The sequence below is a fragment of the Seriola aureovittata genome, chromosome 2 (genome assembly GCF_021018895.1).
Source record: "Seriola aureovittata isolate HTS-2021-v1 ecotype China chromosome 2, ASM2101889v1, whole genome shotgun sequence".
In the NCBI taxonomy this organism is placed as follows: Eukaryota; Metazoa; Chordata; class Actinopteri; order Carangiformes; family Carangidae; genus Seriola; species Seriola aureovittata.
Window position 1 is genome coordinate 15,242,343 of NC_079365.1, and position 24,249 is coordinate 15,266,591.

The window sequence follows — 24,249 nt, forward strand, 5'->3', positions numbered from 1 at the left end:
GCGCTAAATATACGTCTTACCACAATAAAACCCCAGTTCTAATAGTGGTACAAGTGGTGTTTCATCAAGCTATTCTGGATTTGTTGGTCCTAAACCATCATGAAACTATGGATGGATAGATAGATAGATAGATAGATAGAAGTGACAGTGACACAAGTTTTCTTTCTGAGACTGCATACTGAATGGATGCTGATGGTCATTTGTAGACACAAGAACATAAACTGAGTCGATAAAAAATTTAGAGGAAAGGGTGGCCTGTGTTGTGGGGGTTTATCCCTCTGGGGTCTGAACAGAGTGCAGCGAGAGAGAGCCAGAAGGGAGAAATAGACAGAGGAATCCCCTGACACATCCCTTGTTTCTGCCTCTGCAGAAACATGGAGAAGGCAAGCAAGACCATGAGCACTGAAAGGGAACTGAACGTCCCTGTGTGTTCCTTTGTGTCCCTGTGCGTAGCTGTGTGGAATGGAGTGTGAAAGACTAGGATGCTGAGTCCCAGCTGTGCCCTCTGTCCTGGGACTGCAGTGAGGCTCAGAGGAACCCTTCCTCCAGGCCCTCCAGGCTACACTGGCAATTCACAGCCAGAACGGGCTCATCAGATAGACGCAAAACTCCCCTTTGACCGATGAATAATTACTGAAGCAACTGAGTTGGCGCGGCCTCTCTAGTTTTTCACAGGCAGGGACACATTACTAGTGTTCTCCTAGTTTTACACCACTTCTCAAATTGTTGTCACAGCCCGATGCAAATATCCAGCTGAATGACAAATACAGGTTTGATTGTTGTCTGTCATAAAATGTTAAAGTTAACTAAATACAATCTACTGAGCCATGAATAACACATTTGATTATCATATGAAATATTAAAGATGTTCTCCACACCCTGAGGGAGAGGGCTCGCCTCATATGCCAGTGCTGGTCATCTCATCTCAGCAGCAAACACAACTGATTAAACAGCCAACGCAGTCAAAAGTCACAGCACTTCCATGAAAACACTGAAGACAGAAAATGATTTCCTGTGCTCTTTACAATCACTGCCTGTTATACTATTCTGCTGAGTTCCGTCTTGAAATGGACCTTTCCTTGTCAGTCTGTTAAGCTTGTTTGACTGACATTAAAGCAGTACAGCACCATATTGTTTGTCTCTAAGATGATATAGAGCCCATTGTAGGCTTACATATACTGGACACAGTGCAAACATCAGTTTTTATAGTACCGGAGTCAGGCTTGGCAAAAGAGTTGAACCAGGAAGTATGTAAATACAGAATATACAGCTCTTTGAGGAAATAAAGAAATAAATCCAGCAACGCAGCATTAGTGGAGAAAATACAATTCGAGCATTACTTTATGTAGAACAGCTGATGAAGCCAGTGGGGATCAGTATGATACTCCTCGTCATACCATGAATATCTTTAACAGTAAATGCTCATTAAAATCATTTATATGTCTAATTACAGTAGGTTAAAAAAGAACTAGATTCATTCCACTTGTGAAATCTCAAATCACACACTGGTCTCCATCAGTGAATTACTGGTGGGTTTTTTCAGTTCATACTCCATACCAGCCTAACTAGACTGGCTTGCAGCTGGTTCATCCAATAAAGCTTTTCAATAAACGTACAGCAAGAAGCCCAATAAAAACAAGGAATCTCATCTCTGCTGTGAGGTGGTTCTCTTGAGGAACACACCCAACATTATTTATATCTGAAGCAGTAGTGTTGTATTTGTGAAATAAAATAATATCTTCAAAGGCCAAAACACAGTAAAAACAGCAGTGAGCAGAGACAAGCAGAAACTGTAGAAGCCATGCTCTACATCCTGTTCTCCACACTTGAGCAGAAGACCTCTGGAAAAATATTCCTGCAAAGGCAGATTCCTTGTCCTCTGCTCTTCCAACGCAACATCTTGTGAATTATTAAAACCACTTAACAGGTCATTCCTATGCAGTACTGTCTGCAGTTCTATTCAAAACAATTTCTGAATTAAGTAGAGGACACTTCCCCGCCGTTCACTTTCGTATTGTTCATAATATTAACCATAAACTGTCCCTTTGCCTCGGTATGTTTCCAAGTCCAGTATACAGTAAAGAAAAATGGTAATGGAACATTTTGTGAATTTAAATCTCAACCTGGGACTTGAGTGTGTCAGTGTGTGGACTGCATTTCAGAGGTGCTATGAGGTGAATCTTAATGTTGAATTCATTGAACATAGCAATCTAAAATACATCTGAAGATACAGCGATTCAGTGATGTAGTTGTTTCACATTACATGGTATACAATGACCTTTAGTCATTGATCACTGTCTTACAAACATATACAGTACACGTCAAATATATTAACATTAAATAATTTTCTCTTTTGTAGACATGTTTTTCAATTAGTCCCTGTTGAATATTACTGCAATAATTAGTAATTATATACTGTAAGACAGTAGGAAACTGATAACATTCATAACTAAATATTAGTCTCTAAATAAAAATTGGATAGATTTTGTGGCAGTTACATCCCTGCCTTAACCAATGGATGCTGTTTATTTTCCATTATCATAGTATCTCTGCTGGAGAACAGTTTGTGCACAGCACAATACTTGGTTCCCACATTATTTCAATACCAACATTAACATTCTGACAGACACCTGCTGTGCCTTGTGAAAATGAAATGCACCTGTCACACACCGCACGATGCTGGGCTGTATCCTGTTATCCAGGAAAAACAAAACAAAGGCAGCAAGAGGGCTGAAAATGAAGGAGCAGACTTATGACACATAGTGAGATGTGGGCATGGTGAGGGGGAAAAGGGAGCGAGGGTTAAGCGGTTGATTGACAAGCAAATAAACAGATCGCTTAACACCTTTCTTTAGCAGTCCCGGCTGATAATGTCCTCCTTCCTCCTCTGTTGCACCTGACTTTGATTCTGAATTATGAAACATGCCCTTATTTCTTTTCTGACTCCAAAGCCCCTTTCGTCTGAAAATGAATATTCCTGAACGGCAAAAATCTTCCTAAGCGCCATGACAGTGCTTAAAAGATTATTCATCAGAAGAGTTAAGTACTACAGACGTTGAGAAACTATTTTCCACCTTCAAAACTTTACCCAATCCTCAATACTCAAACTACCATCACCAGACACAGACTTTTCAGCCGATATCTTTGCCTCCCTCTTTACTGAAAAAGTGGTGGCCATCAGTTGCCAATTCTCTGAACTCTCACACTCAGCCCTCTAGTTGAGTTCAAGGATCCAAAAAGTGTAACATGTAATAGTCCTACCACATGTCCATCCTGATCTCCCCAGCTCAAGGACGCATCTGTTCTTTCATTCACCCCTCTCACTGACAATGATGTGTCAAAACTTCTGACTGGTAGTCGTCCTACTACATGTATAGTGGACCCCATTCCCACCATCCTCCTCCAAGCCATATCTCTCACCATTGTGCCAGCAGAAACACGTGATAAATGCTTAACTGGCTCCTAGAACATTCCCAACCGTATTCAACCGTATTCAGGGGGTGACTCCTATGCTCAAAAAACCCTCACTTGACCTTGCTGAAGTTGAGAAGTATTGACTGGTCTTACTACTTTCATACAAGTGTATCAAAAGGGGGGTTTTCAAGCAGATCTCAGAATTCCTCTCAAGGAATGACCTCCTTGATCTAAATCGGTCAGGCCATAAGAGTGGCCACTCCACTGAAACGGCTCTGTTGTCTGTGACAGTAGCCCTCAAGGCAGCTAGAGCTGCAGCTCATTCCTCTGTTCATATCTTGCTCGACCTAATGGTATCCTTTGATACAGTGAACCGCCAAATCCTGCTATCGGTCCTCTCTGACATGGGCATCTTGGGCAAAGTGCTTTCTTGGTTTGAAACCTATCTCACTGGGCAGTCCTTCAGTGGATAAGGACAAACATCCTTATCCAATTCCCTCCCCACAGGAGTGTCCCAAGGATTGATACTTAGACCCTTACTTTTTTTTCAATATACACTACCTCCTTGGGTCCAATTATCCATTTGCATGGCTTCTCATATCACTGCTATGCAGACAACACCCAACTCTACCTGTTGTTCCCGCCAGACAATCCCATGGTCTCTGCTCAGATTTCGGCTTGTCTCTCAAATATCCACATGGATGAAGGAACACTACCTTCAACTAAACCTCTCTCAGACAGAAGTCTTACTTATCCCAGTCAATCTCTCTCTATAACAATATCATCTCTAACCTCCACCAAGGTTACGAGAAACCTGGGAGTCATGTTTAGTGATGAGCTATCTTCTCTGATCAGGTTTCATCCATCTTTCAGTCATGTTGCTTTGTCTATGCAACATAAGAAAAATCAGCTCTTACCTTACTCAGCATTCTACCCGTCTCTTGGTCCAGGCCATGGGTATCTCTTGCCTGGACTACATCACCTACAGTGAAACCCTCTTTGATTAACCAAAAAGGGCACATCACACCGCATCATTGACCTACACTGGCCACCCACGGCAGACCCAAATCAAATTCAAGTCACTAATACTTGCCTTCAGAGTGACTTCTGGGTCTGCACCCAACTACTTAAACTCAATCATACAGGTTTATGCTCTCTTTCATCCCCCACATTCCTCTAAGGACTGTTGTCTGGCATTGTCTTCTCTGCACACAAGGCAATCACAGTTCAGGCTGTTCTCTTCTGTGATTCCACAATGGTGGAATAACCTACTGAATGCTATCGGAGCAGCAGCATCCCTATCATAAGAATCTCTTGAAGATTAATTTCTTCTGAGAGCACCTCCTCTCCTAACACGTCCAACACGCTACCATGCCTAAATTGGACTTACTATGCACTTTTGGTGAACTTTCTTACCTGATTTCCTTGCACTTATTTAACAGATGTAGTGCTTAGTACTTACACCAAGGTCTCTTACTACACTGAAGCAATACTGTTGTCCCTTACTTGTAAGTCGCAGATAAAAGCGTCTACCAAATGAGTAAATATAAATGTAAGTTAATGTAAAGACTTTCTCCTAGTGTTTAACCTTCCCCTTTGAGCACTACAAACACTGGGACTTTAGCTGTGTGTGGACATTAATACTGGCCATGGTGTGAAATTAAGATTAGTGAATTTGCTGGGGTATAGGGATTCAACGTTTTGGCAATACAGAAATGTCTGTTGAATATACTGGAAATACAGAGTAAGACCTTTACAACCATACTACCTATTAGCTAATAATGGTTTTGGTTTTTGAAAGTGAATTTCTCACCTCTCTTTCCTCCCCCAGGTGCAGACCACCACCATGTGCATCTCTGTCAGTCTGAGTGGGTCGGTGGTGCTGGGCTGCCTTTTCGCTCCCAAGGTCCACATCATCCTGTTTCAGCCACAGAAGAATGTCAGCACCCTCAGGGTGGCTACCACCCGCTTCAGTGTCACCACTGGCCCAGGCTCCAGTTTCTCTCAAGGTAATACCTGATACACAAAAACAAAGATAGTAACCATTAAAAACAGTAACCATTACTCAAAACGTAAATGATATATGATGTTATTATATTATTTGTAACTACTTTATCAGTATGTGTCCACCTTTAAGTCGCACCTCTAACACTGACTGTTGTATTTTCTTACCTTTTTCAAAATCATGCATGGTTCAGATCAGGGAAAACAGTTTGTCCAATGTTCTTCCATTGTTCCATTGTATTAAAATAATAAACCTTTGTGTTATTTCTGTAGAGGACAGAGGGCACCCACAGTTATATCTGGATAAGTAATTAAAAATGTAATACTAACACATACACACATAACTGCAAATCACTGAATTTCACCTAATTTCACATAGTTCAATACTTGATTATCATACAGCTAATTCATCTGTGAGTACGTGGTCCTCTGGACCGTTTACAGTACAATAGCTCATTGGAAAAGGTATGGGACATGTGGTATATGTTTTTTTGCAATTCAAGAGAACTTAACTTTTTTTTTTTGTTTAATGTTTTGTAGCATCAGCATCCAATGTTGTTCCAACAGTGTGTAACGGACGAGAGGTGGTGGACTCCACAACGTCCTCCTTGTGAAGATTGACTGAGTTCCTTTGCCAAGCATTGTAAACAGAGTTATATAATCACTAGTCCTGAATCAGGTGTCTCCGATATTAAAGAGGTCACACAGACGATTGTCCTGACTTAGTTGTCCTCAAAGTGCTGTGAGTACAATGTCCCAATTATTTTACTTTGTTCTTTGACTCGTAGCGATTTTAAATGAGATGCCAATAAAGTCGCATATAGCCCTTGTTTTTATTGAAGATTCTACTTGCAACAATGAAGTAAATTATAGTAAATCTGTTAAATGTAATATATACAAGACGTTTTTAATGTAGATTTTGGTGAACCAGTTTGTGCTTTCTTGTAATTTATGTAAATAAAATGTGTTTTTTATTAATACCAAAATGACCTGTAGTCAGACTATTTCTTTGCACATGATCATGATAGACAGTATATTCCAGAGGACAATATATGCAAAAAGACTTTGAGATTTTGATTTGCTTTGCTTGACACTGCAGACACTGAGAAAAATGGAATAATCCTTGTAGTTTTAGTAACCTGCACAAATCTGGCAAACATGCTGTCATAATACATTGTTTCCTGTCATGTACCCCCTTGCCACTTGTATTGAACAAAAAACTTAATACTTTGTTCTTCTTTACTTTGCTGCCATGCAAGGTGGTGGCCTGGCCACTGCGATCAATTTCGAGTTCAGGTTCTTGGTCATGGGTGCTGCATCATGTGGACAGAGGGAGCCAGGGATTGAATCATCAACCCTATGATGAGTGGAAGTCCTGCTCTTCTTCTTGAGTCACAACCCTAAAAGAAAGCAACTTATGATTTGCATGAAAGAAGTGAGATTCAGGTAGTCAAGATGCTTGACTATAATTGTTCAATTTTGATTTCAGTTTGTGTTTAAAAGCTGAGCTGTCTAATATTTACCAGCTTCATCTACGCCATCTGTCGAAACCAAACAGTCTCTACATGAAAATTACCAACTCAAATATCATCATCTGCTGATATGGGATAAAATCCACCAAAGCTGTCCTAGGAATACACACAGCAGTCAGTACTCCTGTGTACATGAAGCAGATGCTTTGGAAAATAGACCCATACAGGATCCATGACTTAACACTGCCATCTTGTGTCCACATCATTTGATCTAATCTTGTCCATTGCAACATGTAGGCAGCCCTGGGGCTTGCTGTAAATAGAGTATTTGCATATGGAGGAAGTGGACTGATAATCAGTGCACTGTCTTACATTATTAGATCTGCTCTGTGGCCATAATCAAATTACTATGATTATATAAACCAGGTACAGCAATCACTGCAACAGCTCCTAGATGTGGAGGTGCGAGTAGACATGTCAACATGTGTGTAGAGGTTAAAGAAAGAGCCCCACCATATTAAGCTGAATATTTACAGACATAATTATGAGAAAATACAGTGTTGTCTTAGGGCAAAATATCTGACCACCAATCTTTATTGTTTATTGGAGAATGGGTTGTCAAGAACACGCACAGGACAATGGGAGTTGTTGCCAACAACACCACATACGGTACCACTGTCTAAGATATGTACACCAAGAGACACTATATCCACATATATTAATATCTGTATGTATTTTATTTTATATAACATTATTAACTACTTTATATACAGTTTTACATACAGGGATGGTTGGTTGATGGTTAGCTGGAGAGGAGAGAAGAAAATAAAACAGTTCTGAGGACTTTTTTTCAGAGTTCAGTTCAGCTACTGAAGCTGCCAAATAAATGTAGTGGAGCAGAAAGTACAATATTTCCCCCTGAAATGTAATGGAGTGGAAGTATAAAACAGCCTAGCATAAAAATGGAAATACTTAAGTAAAATGCAAGTAGCCTACCTCAGAAGTAGTACAGTACTTGAGTAAATATACTTAGGTATTTCAACCACTACACAACCGTGAAGCTACATGTTTTAAGACGTCAACTTAACAAAGCACAGTGGTTGTTGTGAACTGTGGAAAGGATCAAATTTCTGTCCATTAGAAACAACGTAACTGAACTGTTATAGAAATATATTATACTTATATTAGTGATGGATTATTAGTGAGCCTTATTTATAAGCGTGTTTTGTTTGACGTGACTTATTTCAGTTTTGAATGTTGTGGGAGGCAGAGGACAATATACATATGTACATACTTGTGATGGCTCGAAGTCTGTTTCTGTTTCTGTTTCCCCCCCAACGTGTAACCTCATCACAACCCTAACCACCGGGGAAGGAGGGTGGGCACCTCCAGGAAACGGGGGTAACGGAGGCAAACAAACACTATTTGATGGGCTTAAAACTGGACTTGGGTAGGTGGCAGTGTTGCTGATACATAGCTGGAGAAAGGGAAGAATACCGTTGAGCTCCGCCTCTTCCTCTCGCTGTAAAGTGATTGTAAACTTCCTGGAAATCAGAATCCAAGTCAGCTGTCTTCAGTCTATTGCTCCAGCAGCGGGGAGGAGAAGCTGTGTTTCTGACTGGCTTTTTTCTGACACCGATAAAATTAAAAAGGTGAGGTCTGCAGCTGCTGATGGAAATTCACTATCCGTCTTCCGGATAAACTGGGGAGGGCGGAGGTTGCCTTGGTTGCCTTGTTCCAAAACACATAACAACTACTGTTGCAAAATGTGTGAATTGATATTACTTTATACAGTAGCAGACTGTTAAGTACTTAGTAACTACATAAATTGAGAATTTGTTCATTTTGATGAACGGCCAGAGAGCGCTAGCTGGCGAATGTGGGCATGCCTGAGCTTGTCCAGGCATCATGCCGAGTGATCAACGTGACCAGTGACCAAAGTTTCTGTGCATGGTTTTCAGCAGGGAGCATGGCACCAAAGAGAAGGGCTGCTTCAGCCGCCAAGGCGGGTGGCAAGAAGGTCAAGGCGGAGCCAAAGACACCAAAGCCCAAGGATGCCTTCGCCTCTGCTAAAGAGGCCCTTTTGGCTGCAGGGCCACAGGTAAAAGGCAAGAGAAAGGTGGACGAGCAATGCTCACTGTCAAGCTCTGGAGAGGTAAGAAAGATGCTTTGCAATGTTAGGTATCCTAGTATTCATTCATATGTATATCAAGGGGAGTTACTGAATTTTATGCAACCTTATTTAAAGTGTGAAAAATGTTCTGTATTGCCTCCACAGGTATATGAGGACTATGACTGCATGCTCAACCAGACAAACGTTGGACATAACAATAATAAGTTTTATGTCATTCAAGTTATTGAAGCAAACAACAAATACCATACATGGAACAGATGGGGTAGAGTGGTAAGTTTGTCCTGCCACAGATTCCTACTAAGCTACCTTTGTTACTTCATTTTGTTTGTATTTTTCAATTCTTAAATATTAGAAACCCTTGCACTTTTTCAGTGGGATGAAAACATCTGGGACATGTTTCCTTATATTTTATTGTATATGTATTCTGCATGTTCTAAAGGGCTTGCTTGAACAAATGTCTTCAGGAGATCCTTAGTGAGCTCAAATAATTACAGAATATGTTATTGTGAACATGACTGGTGATGTGGTGATAATGTCTGGATAAATTGCCTCTGATTGCCTCATCTCTAATCTGAATTCAGGGGGAAGTGGGACAGTCCAAACTTAACACGTTTGATAAGGCTGAGAATGCCGTCAAGGACTTTGAGAAAAAGTTTAAAGACAAGACAAAGAACAACTGGAGCGACCGGATGACTTTTGTGTCTCACCCTGGGAAGTACACTCTGATTGAGGTGGATGGAGAGCAGGATGCTGAGGTCAAGGTAATGCAAATATAGATCTCCCTGGAACAAGGAGTGTGAATATGAATCCGTAAATCATTGGAATTATCAGAATTAGAAATGAGTAGAATCAGTTACCACTACCTGTGACAGACTTCATCAAAGAAATTGATGAAAACTAGCAAAATCTCACAGTACGCCTGTCTGATATTGCAGGTGGACAGTGTTGATGGAACGACTGTCAAAGTCACAAAAAATGTCCTGCCTTGCACCCTTGACAAGGCTACAGAACACCTCATCGAACTCATTTTCAGCAATGACATGTTCAAGGAGGCGATGGAATGTATGAACTTAGGTGGGTGTGTTTCAGTGTTTCACTGTGCTTACCCTTTAATACAAACAGGTTCATGTAGTCTGCAGTTCAGTGTACATAAGTACCTGTCTTGTAACATGCCAGTTGGGGAGGAGTAAATGTTGCACTGAACATGGTGCTAATCTCCAAGCTTTTTGTGCTTTTTTTTTGTGTTACAGGCAAATAACGTCTCCATTGCCACAAAGGGCAAAGTCTGCATTTACATAACACATCACCTTATCTAAGCATTTTGAACGTATCTAATCAATGTCTTGGGCTTTGCTTACACAATCCTTATGATGACATGTTCGTTTTTTTACATCTGGAAGTAGCTGAAGAAACAGTGTGAACCTTAAAATAGGGAAAATACACTGTGCAACAAGCCTTTTCCTGGCAAAAACAAAGAAAACATACTGGTGTGGTTGGGATTTATATTTTTGTGTGCATGTATGTGGCTGTTATCCAGACATCAAGAAGATGCCTTTGGGCAAGCTCAGCAAGGTGCAGATTGCAAAGGGCTTTGATGTGTTGGAGGAGATTGAGGCAGCCATGAACCTAAAAAGTGGACGAGCACGTCTGGAAGAACTGTCCTCAAGGTTCTTCACCACAGTCCCACACAACTTTGGCCGGAACAGACCGCCAACCATCGACAACAAAGAGATTGTGGATAAGAAGAAAGAGATGCTTATGGTTAGATTTTTCTTTAGCTTTTATGTTGGAGCTGTCTTTGTATAATGTTTTCTCAGCCCTAAAGTCACTCCTTTTTACACGCTCTGTAAAGGTGCTGGCTGACATTGAGCTTGCCCAGACTCTGAAGTCAGAGACTGAGAAGGCTCAGGAAGAGATGATAGAGACAGTTCCTCATCCTCGAGACCAAGACTACAATTCTCTCATGTGCAAGCTCACTCTAATGGACAAGAAAGCAGAAACTTTCAAGGTACTGTGTCATAAGTGATAATAAGTTTCAGTAAATACAAATTCTTTGTACTGTCATGACTGATCTCAGACCATTTTCCATTCATTTTTGGCCGCTAATATTATCTTTTTTTTTTTTGCATTTACAGATCATAGAACAATACCTGAAAGCGACTTCAGGTGACTATCGCAAACCAAAAATTATCAATGTTTGGGAAGTCGATCGAGAGACAGAGGTAAGAACCACAGTCGATCTTGTTTAATGCAACACAGAGGACTGAAGTCCTGTCACCAAACACATACATTGCACATTACAGGGAGAGCGCTTCAGCGAGAATGATAATTTGGAAAACCGCCGTCTGCTGTGGCATGGTACAAACATAGCAGTGGTGGCGGCTATCCTGAAGAGCGGTCTGAGGATAATGCCCCATTCAGGAGGCCGTGTTGGTTGTGGAATCTATTTTGCATCTGAAAACAGCAAGTCTGCATGTTATGGTGAGAGTGTATGACGACAAGGATTAAAGAGGATCATAATGACATTGATTGCAATCATAATGATACTATGGTGTTTGAAACATCATGTTTTCTGCCATGTGTTTTTAGTGCGCACGTCTAAAAACACTGGAGTGATGTTTCTGAGTGAGGTAGCCCTCGGCAAAGAATATACCATCACCAAAGATAACAGTTCTCTGAAGAAGGCTCCTGCAGGTCATGACAGTGTGGTGGCAAGAGGAACAGTGGAACCAGGTACAATACTTCCTCAGTTTTATTTATTTAGTAAAGCATATTATACTGTCATGGTCTATGCCAGTACACTGAGAGAGCCACGTCTTTTATGACTAAAAGCTTGACCAGTTGGGTCAAAGTTTTAAGTTGCTTTTCAGTTGGACCGCAACAGCAGGGGCCAGCCCTATAATCGCTGATGTTTCTGGTATTAACACACAATTCAGATCTTCTAGTTCTTTAGCTTAGCATTCACAGATTTCAGGATTTTAGCAGTGCAGAGCAGCAACTCGGAAATGGCTTAATTAAGTTAACACGCAGTCTAAATGGGCCACGTATAGGTCACAATTTCAAGCTTGTTCCATTGTCTGACAACAGAAAAAGAAAAACATAAATGACAACAGCTTCATTGGAAATTCGTCTGTATTATACTCATGTATATGTGAGCACGGAGAGTAGGAAAGAAGCAAACAGATGAACTGACACTAGGCAGAATGCAAATAGGACACAATGGTGTGAGTTGTTTACAGTGGTTCCACAACAGTTTTCAACTATGTCTTCAATTTAGCACATTGACCATACACAGTCCAGTCATATACTAGGTTTTGACCTAGTCTTGTTTAATTGCAGTTCATGCTCAAGATCATGTTATTTTAATAAAATTCTACTTGGCATATTTTTTTTTTTTTTTTTACTTATTTGCACAATATTGATAGAATGAAAGCATTTGAAAACTGCTGTGTTAAATTACACCATGCAGCATCTTTTGTTTAGTAAAATTGTGAACTGCTGTGTTTTCAGATCCCTCTAAGGACACATTCATCACCCTGGAGGGCAAGAAGATTTCTGTGCCTCAGGGTAAGCCCATAAAGCAGCCCCAGTTCTCAGACAGCTATTTCGGCAACAGTGAATATCTCATCTACAAAGAGAGCCAGTGTCGCCTTCGCTACCTGCTGGAGCTGAACATGTAGCACTAATGCAACTCAGGGAAAGAGTCAGGTCCTTTGAAAGAGAAATGCTCCTTATTCCTTCTGTGTAAGGGGCTTCTTAAAAAGCTTAGCTATGCTGTTTTCTAATTAGCTAATCTAATCATTGTGTAGATGTTTCTACCATAAATGACATATACTTCTCTGTGCCTTATATTTTGCACACTGTAAAACTGGCCTGAGTTTGACAGACTATATATCCTTTATAACACATACATGACAAACTGCATTTACCTTTTCCTTTACCATGATAAAGTGGGTGTCCTTTCACTATTCTCCTTTCAGGATCTTTTATCTGATATTGGTTTTTAAACATCTAAAAGGCCTCTAAATATTTGCACTATTTTGTTTTTGAATTACATCCTGCACCTTGTGTTCTCTCTGAGTAGCTTACCTTTTAAATATTGCATTATTTAATCCAAGCAGAAATGAAAATGTAAACGTGTCCCTCAGAGATGAAAATATCTCAGATCTTTAGAAGGAATTTGTTGTATACTGTTGCAGTTATATGGACATTTTGAGTAACAACAATGATGTTATATAGTAAAGCAGAAGTAAAAATGGTACCCTATGCACAGAAATGTTTACAGGTGGGAAGTATGAGGTTAAGTTTGTGGCTAATGTCCAAGCACTGTTATAAATCTAATATTTCGTTGGACTCTGAAGAAAGTGCTTTTGTTGTGTAAAGTTATATAATATGTAAGTCATAAAAAGCTTGGCCTGCTTTCTTGCCCAGCAGGTCTTCCAGCTACATTATGGTGATACCACATGTCACCATATGGTGTCACTTGTGAGTAACTCCCTTTGGAATGTAATTGCCACAAACATTACTTTAACTCGGGGTATTCAATTAAAACTGAAAGAGGTCCAGTCAGACAAATTTTACTTAAGCAAAGGTGAGTGGGTCCAAGGTGGTGGGGGGATTACAAATAATACGTTCCTTAATAACAAATGTTCTTTTCCCATTTCAAGCAAAATAAGGGCTGTAATAAGTAGTGAGTACATAATAGAGAGTGCATCTTAAAATACAGTGCTTGACTTCAGAACGGTGAAATAAAAAGTGTGGCTTGAATTTAGCTTTTTCTCCTTTTTTGTTGACTCCATTTCACATCTTGACAATCTCAACCATTTTTCATAATAAACAATCTCAATACATCCAAATAAATAGCTTTAACACATTTTCTCTTTCTTTCCCTCGTATATCCCACTCCCCCCCTTCCTCACTCATTTCTCTGACTGTTGCCTCTGTTGTAGACTGTATATAAAATGCTCTCCTCTAGCAATGATTGGCTCTATCAAGTTTTAATATTTCTCAATATTTTATGGGTTATAGTTCCAGGTCCGGCTTGAAACAATGATTAGTCAATAAACTAAAGTTCCCCTCCAACTTGTTGCAGTCTTTTTCTCTTTGGATGTTGATCGTTAAGACTTTCCAGTCATATATCAGTCACTGTCCACTATTTATGTGTTTCATGTAAGGAAATGATTTATCTTGCAGGATGAAATTTGACAAAGAGTTATATAATTAATTAGCATTATAGTAATACAGTACGTGGAGAAAACAACAGTGATGGTAGTGTGTGAATATGTTAAGTATTTTCATATTCTATATTAACATCCAGTGTAGTCAATTGGAAATGCATGTGATCAAATACTCCTGTTTTCAGTATCAGTTTTGCATTACAATATAAGAAAGTATACAGTACCTTACGTTAACTGGGTTATGAGTATGAAGTAACTAAGTACACTTTATTAAGTATTGTACTCAGATACAGTGCTGAGGTACTTGCACTTTACTTTCCAGTAGTATTTCCATCTGATACTACATGTCAGGCAAGTAACATTTTTATTCCAGATTAAGTTTTCACATACAGAAATTCAAAGTATTTTATAAAATAGGATGCATGTTATAGACTCATCACCAGTCAACAATAGTAAAATGCTGCATGCTTATTTGGGCCCAACTGGTAAATGTGAGTTTCCCTGTGAAACTGGGGGCAGTTAGGACCCAGGGAAGACTGGGCTCTGGAGGGGGACAGTGGTGTGTGTGTCTATTTGAAAGAAAAAAAGACACACACAATCACACACAATACAATGTGTGACAGTCACTGCCATACACAGCACAGGACAGGAAGGAGAGTGTTTCTGGAGGAGGGGTGATGCAAAAGATCAAGCATCATCTCCCATCTAAAATCATCATGGACTGATCAGTGATCAGCACTTCTTAAATTAGAGATATATATGTGTCAGGAGACTGGACATCTGGAGCCTCTACAGAAGAACCAAAATTCCGACACTGAGTTGACTGGATTTAAAGACATGGATTTTTAACTGGAGCACTGACTATTTTAGTTTTTGTAAATTACTAAACTAATTAAGCAGGGCTACCACTGGTTTGGGCTGATACAAACAATATGAGAAAATTCAATAGAAGCTTTGTCAAGTCAGACACCTGCTCAACCTGTTTGGTCTGAACTGCATTGCATAAACAGAGAGTGGATTATGGGTAAGTAATTATTTTTTCTTTCTTTTTTTAAATGCTGTATGTATTTTTTATTTTATTTTTGGTGATCAAAAACTAAACGGAATTTTATTTATTCTTGTTATGTTTTCCCACACATTGAGACATGATGGCACTGCTATTTTTCTAAATACTGTAAGTCTGTTTCATATTTACTATCAGTGCACCATTGCATATTATATATAGGACGCAGGATGAATGTCAGGCATTGATATTTTCCAAAACCATATTTTCAGCTTTTTGAAGCTGAAATTTGTCAATGTATTCCCTGAGACAAACTGTCCGAACTAAACTGGTACAAATCTTGGTGTAGAAACTGCTCTGATTGCCTTGTCAGCACTTATAGAAAGGACGGACTTGTATTTTTCCAGTAGTAATGGGTTTATGATATATCAAATCATTTTTGTCCAATCACCCAAAAAGACCTCACACACCTGCACATCTCCTTTCTTATATAAAGTTAGTGTCAGGTTAGTGTTTGATTGTGTCAACAAAGAGTGTTAAACAAACAAACCTGAGTGCAGGTGGACTGTGGAAGACCCAAACTGGGAGTGAACAAGGCTATTCTTTGCTTTGTTTTTCTGTAAACAGTGTTTAACTTACCCACAATTATGTCTGTTTACACCTAAAACATGGTAACTGTTGACCAAATTGACATGCTGAAATGCTCCATCATTTCAGTTAGAAATGAGCAGTTAGAATACATTTAATTGCAATATGTTCTCAATTAATTAATTTCAATTCATACATACTGTATGTTTCTACATGGGCAAAGCATATGCACATAGAAAAATTTTTAGATTCAAGTGTCGGCACTGCCTTAAATTTGTCTGTCTTCTTCCATTTACAGCCTGTTTCTGTCTTTTCAACATAGGACATCCAGACATGAAGACATCTGAGAAACAAATGGAAGAAGTTTTGAACATATAATGGCCGACAAGACTGACTCCATGATAGCCTCTGTGCCAAGTCCATCATCCATTACAAACCTCACCACTGCCCTATGGGAGCCCAATCCTACCGTGCCTGCCGATGTGAGCGTCGTCACAAGCTCCCAGTCCCAGATCAAAGACCTTTTCGGGTTGTTTTGCATGGTGACCCTTAACCTCATTGCTTTGTTGGCCAACACTGGTGTGATGGTGGCCATTGCTCGTGCGCCTCACCTGAAGAGGTTTGCTTTTGTGTGTCATCTCTGTGCAGTGGACCTGCTGTGTGCCATCCTGCTCATGCCTTTGGGGATCATATCCAGCTCAGCATTCTTCGGCACTGTGGTGTTTACTGTTCTGGAGTGTCAGGTTTACATCTTTCTAAATGTGTTCCTCATATGTCTGTCTATCCTCACTATCACAGCCATCAGTGTGGAGCGTTACTTCTATATCGTACACCCAATGCGTTATGAAGTTAAGATGACCATCAACCTCGCTATTGGCGTAATGCTCCTAATCTGGGTTAAATCCGTCCTCTTGGCTTTGGTCACGCTGTTTGGGTGGCCAGCTTATGGACATCAGAGCTCCATTGCTGCAGCTCACTGCTCTCTCCACGCGAGCCACAGTCGTCTGAGAAGAGTATTTGCTGTGCTCTTCAGTGTGGTGTGTTTCCTGGTTCCTGCAGTGGTTATCTTTGCCGTTTACTGTGCCGTTTACAAGGTGGCTCGTTCTGCAGCCCTGCAGCAAGTCCCCGCTGTGCCAACGTGGGCAAATGCAAGCCCTGCAAAGGATCGCTCTGACTCCATCAATAGCCAGACCACCATGATCACCACCACCCGCACTCTGCCCCAAAGACTATCTCCAGAGAGGGCCTTCAGTGGAGGCAAGGCTGCGCTTACTTTGGTATTCATTGTGGGCCAGTTCTTGGTTTGTTGGTTGCCCTACTTTATCTTCCATCTGCAAATGTCTCTGACTGGCTCCATGCAGAGCCCTGGGGACTTAGAAGAGGCAGTCACCTGGCTCGCTTACTCCTCCTTTGCAGTTAATCCATTCTTCTATGGCCTGTTGAACAGACAGATCAGAGAGGAGCTGGTAAAGTTTCGACGCTGCTGCTTGACCCAGCCTGTAGAGTTTGGGGCATCCAGCCACGAGGGCTCCCTTCAGGAGAACTTCCTCCAGTTCATCCAGAGAACCACGAGCACAGCTGAAACCCAGTCCAACTGTGTCAACTCCAGTCCCAGAATCACTACAGATCAGGGGATAAAGATCCCTGGACAAATACCTGAGGAAAATGCTTAAACATTGACCAACATGCGCGATGGACTACAGTGCTAATATATCGGCCATGCCAATGTTTACATGTGCACCATTTTTCCTTGGTTCACATTTCAGGTCTATCTTAAAACAATACTGACAAGCCCATTTGTACACTGAAAGGATTATTGGTTCCTCCTTATTGTTCATCCTGTCCCTACCACCCACACAGAGGCCCCGTCTTTAAAACAGTTTCCATGTAAAACCCACAGTCATTTTTCTGTTCAAAAATCCCCATTTGATTTGAATAACTGCTGAAACCTCACATTATATTCAGATGAATTTAAGAATGTTTATTTTACTGTGGAATGTGCCCCCCATCACCTACATTGAAACTGCCTAGACAAAGTTCAGTATATCTTTGTGGCCAGTATGGATAAGGGGAACCATTACAGTGACCAGTAATCCTTTTAATGTACATATGGAAATGTCAGTATTGTTTTAGGACAGACCTGGAAAAATGTGAATCTATACTTTAAATACATGTTAAATGTTCAGTGCCTTTTACAGTTTAATTCAGAGAGGCTTTCTCATTATAGGTCAAGGTGCTATGGCTGTACTGTAACATGAAATATTGAAATAGTGATAAATGTTCTTCTATGTGTATTTTTACAATATATTACAATTGGCCTGGTTTAATGATGTTTGTAGAAACGTTTTATATGTTTATAAGTGTGTAAATGTGGAGTATAACTACATTAACAAGGTCATGATTGGATGGGTCTTTAAATGGTTTATTGTATTTAATGAATATGAGTTGGTTCCACTGTTTCATTTTGTTTCATGTCAATAACAATATACTGTATATGCAAATGTTTTACTGATGACTGACTCTGTTGAACTTTGTAAATTATTGAATGTCAGTGTTTCCAAGCAGTGGTGCTTTATATCTGAGGAATAACAGCAGCATGGCTTGACTCCCACATTATCACTGTGTTATCCCTTCAGACAGAGCACTAACATGGTGGGCTCTGCAGTGTGGGGAGCTCTCGTGAATCTGACAATACCTCAGAGTTCCTGTGTGCAGCAGAAACGCTGATAGACGGTGAATGTCATCCGCCCCTGTTGCCATGGAAATGGAGTGAGCCTGTGACTCACATAGCAATGAGGACCTTTTGACTGGATGTATTCTTAAGCTTTAGATTCTAACTGGAGTCTACTAATTCTGGCTCATGCCCGCTTTTCACATGCAGACTGATTTACACAAGGTCTACAAGTTCAGATAGACATGTGAATAGTGGCTGAGGATAGGTAGCAAAATTCCCTGCGAATATGGACTGCTGTGTGACATGGGTACAGTGAAGCGGAGATAGTGAATTTACAATGGAAATCATTACTGGCATTGATAATGCTCTGAGAGTGGTAACAAAGTGCTATTTTATGGCCTCAGCTGTTTGTATTAGTCTTTCACAAACAGCAGAAAAGATGGGCTAGTGTGGTTACAGCAAATAACAGCAAACACCATTTTGCTGTCACTAACTAGGATATACACCACTCTTACATAACTGTGACTGTGTATTTAATACTTTGAGTTGAATTCTGCATTTGCCTTCTGAGCAGTGGGATATGGAAGCTGCATAAACACACACAGCGCAGAAATATGTTGAGAGACAAATGTATGGATGTCATCCTATATATTTTTATATGTCTGTTTCTCTCTTTAATGCTTGTTTTCTCTCTTCCTTTTTCCATTTGATTCTCTCTTTACAAAATGTAAAGCCATTAAATAATGAGGATGTCTTTACACCACCAGGACAAATTTTACATTATTAATCCAGTGCAAACCCCCCCCCCCCCCCCCCCCACCCCCCCCCCCCCCCCCCCAAAAAAAAAAAAAACAGGATTGGAACATCAACTTGATCTAGATCTAGATACAGTCCATAGAAAGCTAAATATCAGAATACAAATTAGGACACATTCAAGATCACCATCATATCTGTCTCAAGAACATTTGCATCACTTCCCTTCAGGACTCGCAACATTCAGAGGTCTCTGTTTTAATCCTGAATTCAGACATAATTAAAACCAACACGAGCCTGTTCTTCCAGAAACATCTGAATGGACAGGTGTGACTGTTGGAGCTCAGTGTTTTGATTTTCTCCTCTCAAATTTGACCAAGCTGTATGTGGGTAAGTACAAGGATTTACCTGCTTCTCTGCTGACTGATATTTAATCCCTGACTGTGGTTTATACACATGGATCACTGAAGACATGATGAGCAAAAATCACTCACTGAGCCAGACATTTCAGAGTGCTGTTACACAAGGATCCTAATCTCATCATGCTGAACTGCTGCAAAGGGAAGAGCACCCACTGCAAAGTCAAAAGGAGTCAAAGGCCTGATCAGAGATAAACTGGTGAAAAAACAACACAGACTAGACTTCAGATGGTAGCATATACAAATGTTGATGTCTCTTGCAGTTGGCAAGAAAATTAAAATGAAATCATGAAGTGTTGTGATGTAGCCAGCCAGTGAATGGCTACCTGTTTAAGGCGTAATCATGAAAGTGGTTTAAGGGATTTTACGTGGAAAAGAGCAAAGGACACCACCAGACAACACCAGAGGACAATCTTATTGACAACCTCTTTGATAATTAACATAATCACTGTTGTCTTTGTCTGGACCTGTGACATAGACTCTGGATAGATCCCAAGACGTTCATGATGGATGTCTGAAATACTACATCCAGCCAGAAATGATAACTGGGCATGCACACTGCATTCAGGTTTTACCTCATACAGTATTCACAATCTTTAATATGCCTCATGTTATTTGTGTAATAACAAGGCACATTCCATTGTAACAAGAAATGTGTCACCATCAATATAGTCACTTCAATTTAAGTAAAAAAAAAAAATACAAATTAGAAAATTTGCGAGCATGTTTCAGTAATTTCAGGATTTGTATATATATATATACACACACTGTTGCCCATAAAGTTGGAATAATTTTGTTTTCAGACACAATCCTCTGTTTATTTCTATTTAAATGCATCAGTAATCACTTTGGAAGAGATTGCCTACTAAAGTTTTGAGAAGATATACACTTTATCTGTCAAGAATAAATCACATTGTCACAATCATTTCATGGAAAGAGGTAAAAAATATTTTATTCCAACTTTATGAGCAACAGTGTATATATCACTGTAATAAGTAACATCAAACCACCAGTGCAAACACTACATACTGTTTTCAGTAGGTGATAAATGAACTGTTAGGAGACCAGTGCTTGGGGTCTGCTGGTTTAAAAAGCCTTACCAGTCAGAATTCATTGACAAAGCCTAATCTGGATAAAGCACAACTGATGGTAGAATACTTTTGTTTAGCCTTTATTGCCCAATCTTTTTAAATTGGTAGGATAACTTTTTTTTTACTGTGATCCTTCTCTGTCTTTCAACTCATGATACAATTTTTGACTTAAATCATTATTTAACAAACCAGGAGATGTACCAGATGTAAGTCAATTAACTTCCGTTAAGCAGAGGATCTACAGACCTTACACACAATCACAGGACAATCGGCAGGGCTCTTCATCACCATGGTTTCCACACACACCACTAATCATCAGCTAATCAGACCCTGCCATCGCTCCACTATCACTGCAGGGTTGCTGCTGGAACTGGAAACTCAAGTTCTTTGGTATAACTGCAAGCATTGGGAGAAAATTAGGTATTTGAGGGTGTGAGTGTGGAAACTGCAGTAACAATAATGGATAAAGATTTATTTACAGAAAAAAAAGACTAGACAAACTATGGCCAACAGAGTGCGCTATATACCAGTGAATTCCCCTTTCGCCTCTTTGTTTGGACACCTCTGACAAGAAGGCTTCTAGGAATTTTCAACGAACAAGCAGGTAATCTAAGCAGGAAAATGTGAGGGTTCAGGAGTTGACTTGGTAAAAAAAGGAAAGCAGATGTAGTTGATGGATGAGGGCAGAATGTTTGCTGTGTGGCTGCTCTGTGATCTACACATACAGACACCTCTCACATAAGTGATGAAAGCATTAGGCAGTAACTTAAAAAAAAACAACAAAAAAAAAACAGCACTTACACACAAAAAGTGTGTAATGTAATGCAACAAATGAACAGATCCATCATGCTTTTACAGTGGAAACAGGACCTCACATTCACTATTTGATAAAGGCAGTGTGGATATGTAACACAAAGTGGACTATATGCACCACAAAAGATGCACAGGGCTGGATTAAGCAGGTAAGTGCCTCAAACCCCTGGTCTGTCATAGGCGACTGAAGGCCCAAGGTTCACTTGGTTTATTATAATTTAACTAATACTACACATGCAATACTGCAATATCAAAAAACTTCATAGTATAGTATGGCATAAAAATGTCAAATAATGTCATAGTACATAGTATGGCATAAAACCTCAAAAAAACATCATAATATATTAAGGCATAAAAGGTCATATAAATGTCATAGTATGGTAAGGAATAAAACGACACAGTATAGTAAGGCATAAAATTAAAAAAAATGTCATAGTATAGTATGGCATAAAATGTTAAAAAAAAGATCACTGTTCATTAAGGCATAAAAGGTCATTAAAACATCATAGTATGATAAGGCATAAGACAACAAAGTATAGTAAGGCATAAAAATGCCAAAAAATGTAATAGTATAGTAAGGCATAAAAATGTAAAAAGATTTAATAGTAAAGTATGGCATTAAAATAGCATAAAAATATCATAGTATGGTAAGGATTAAAACAACACACTATAGTAAGGTATAAAAATGTCAAAAAAACATCATAGTATATTAAGGCATAAAAGGTCATAAAAAAGTCATAGCATGGTAAGGAATAAAACGACATAGTATAGAATGGCATTAAAATGCTAAAAAACGTCATAGTATAGTATGGCATAAAACGTCAAAAAACATCATCGTATATTAAGGCATAAAAGGTCATAAGAAAGTCATTGCATGGTAAGGAATTAAACAACATGGTATAATAAGGCATAAAAATGCAAAAAAAAGGTCATGTAAAATATTGCATAAAAATGTCAAAAAACGTCATAGTATAGTATGGCATAAAACCTCAAAAAAACATCATAGTATATTAAGGCATAAAAGGTCATATAAACGTCATAGTATGGTAAGGAATAAAACGACACAGTATAGTAATGCATAAAAATGTCAAAAAACGTCATAGTATAGTATGGAATAAAAATGTCAAAAAACGTCATAGTATATTATGGCATAAAACCTCAAAAAAACATCACTGTATATTAAGGCATAAAAGGTTATTAAAAGTCATAGTATGGTAAAGAATAAAACGACACAGTAGAGTCAGGCATAAAAATGTCAAAAAATTTAATAGTATAGTATGGCATAAAAGGTCAGATAAACGTAATAGTATGGTAAGGATTAAAACAACACACTATAGTAAGGTATAAAAATGTCAAAAAACATCATAGTATATTAAGGCATAAAAGGTTATAAAAACATCATAGTATGGTAAGGAATAAAACAACATAGTATAGTAAGGCATAAAAATATCAAAAAACATCATAGTATGGTACGGCATAAAACCTAAAAAAAAAATCATAGTTTATTAAGGCATAAAAGGTCATAAAAACATCACAGTATGGTAAGGAATAAGCGACACAGTATAGTAAAGCATAAAAATATCAAAAAACGTCATACTATAGTATGACATAAAATGCCAAAAAACATCATCGTATATTAAGGCATAAAAAGTCATAAGAAAGTCATAGCATGGTAAGGAATTAAACGACATGGTATAGTAAGGCATAAAAATGCAAAAAAAAAGGTCATAGTATAATATTGCATAAAAATGTCATAAAATGTCATAGTATAGTATGGCATAAAAATGTCAAAAAAACATCATAGTATATTAAGGTATAAAAGGTCATAAAAACGTCATAGTATGGTAAGGAATTAAAAGAAACAGTATAGTAAGGCATAAAAATGTCAAAAAACGTCATAGTATAGTATGGCATAAAACCTCAAAAAAACATCACTGTATATTAAGGCATAAAAGGTTATTAAACGTCATAGTATGGTAAAGATAAAAAGACACAGTAGAGTAAGGCATAAATATGTCAAAAAATTTAATAGTATAGTATGGCCAAAAAATATCATAAAAACGTCATAGTATGGTAAGGAATAAAACAACACACTATAGTAAGGTATAAAAATGTCAAAAAACATCATAGTATATTAAGGCATAAAAGGTCATAAAAACATCATAGTATGGTAAAGTACAAAACGACATAGTATAGTATGGCATTAAAATGCTAAAAAATGTCATAGTATAGTATGGCATGAAGTATATTAAAAAAACATCACTGTTTATTATGGCATAAAAGGTCAATAAAACATCATAGTATATTAAGGGCATAAAAGGTCATAAAAAAGTCATAGCATGGTAAGGAATAAAACAACATAGTATAGTAAGGCATAAAAATGCAAATAAAATGTCATAGTATAGTATGGCATAAAAATGTCAAAAAACGTCATAGTATATTGTGGCATAAAACCTCAAAAAAACATCATAGTATATTAAAGCATAAAAGGTCATATAAACGTCATAGTATGGTAAGAAATAAAATGACACAGTAGAGTAAGGCATAAAAATATCATAAAAACGTCATAGTATATTAAGGCATAAAAGGTCATAAAAACATCATAGTATGGTAAAGTACAAAACGACATAGTATAGTATGGCATAAAATCTCAAAAAAACGTCACTGTATATTAAGGCATAAAAGATCGTATAAACGTCATAGTATG

The 24,249-nt window shown here is 38.7% G+C and overlaps 3 protein-coding genes across 5 annotated transcripts in view; all 3 read left to right on the plus strand.

Annotated features, from left to right (window-relative positions):
* grm2a (glutamate receptor, metabotropic 2a) overlaps window positions 1-6,407 on the plus strand; it is a 34,385-nt gene extending 27,978 nt beyond the window's left edge. The window contains exons 5-6 of the mRNA XM_056386341.1: window positions 5,246-5,423; window positions 5,959-6,407. Coding sequence (XP_056242316.1) covers window positions 5,246-5,423; window positions 5,959-6,032 — 252 coding nt within the window. The 3' untranslated portion in view covers window positions 6,033-6,407. The remainder of the gene's footprint in view (window positions 1-5,245; window positions 5,424-5,958) is intronic.
* Window positions 6,408-8,368: 1,961 nt separating this feature from the next.
* Window positions 8,369-13,795, plus strand: parp3 (poly (ADP-ribose) polymerase family, member 3). 2 transcript variants are annotated; one of them, XM_056405339.1, is made up of 11 exons: window positions 8,369-8,542; window positions 8,855-9,045; window positions 9,169-9,294; window positions 9,606-9,785; window positions 9,960-10,098; window positions 10,562-10,785; window positions 10,877-11,032; window positions 11,160-11,246; window positions 11,328-11,505; window positions 11,614-11,757; window positions 12,535-13,795. In XM_056405339.1, exons 2-11 carry the CDS (start codon window positions 8,860-8,862, stop codon window positions 12,702-12,704), a joined length of 1,590 nt encoding a protein of 529 aa, XP_056261314.1. In that variant the 5' UTR covers window positions 8,369-8,542; window positions 8,855-8,859; the 3' UTR covers window positions 12,705-13,795. The 2 variants fall into 2 exon arrangements, with proteins under 2 accessions (XP_056261314.1, XP_056261305.1); XM_056405330.1 differs by having other exon boundaries at window positions 8,370-8,542; window positions 8,852-9,045.
* A 1,046-nt stretch (window positions 13,796-14,841) lies between these two features.
* gpr61l (G protein-coupled receptor 61-like) lies at window positions 14,842-19,229 on the plus strand. 2 transcript variants are annotated; one of them, XM_056387546.1, is made up of 2 exons: window positions 14,842-15,225; window positions 16,091-19,229. In XM_056387546.1, exon 2 carries the CDS (start codon window positions 16,170-16,172, stop codon window positions 17,463-17,465), a length of 1,296 nt encoding a protein of 431 aa, XP_056243521.1. In that variant the 5' UTR covers window positions 14,842-15,225; window positions 16,091-16,169; the 3' UTR covers window positions 17,466-19,229. The 2 variants fall into 2 exon arrangements, with proteins under 2 accessions (XP_056243521.1, XP_056243532.1); XM_056387557.1 differs by having other exon boundaries at window positions 16,115-19,229.
* The last annotated feature ends 5,020 nt before the right edge of the window (window positions 19,230-24,249 follow it).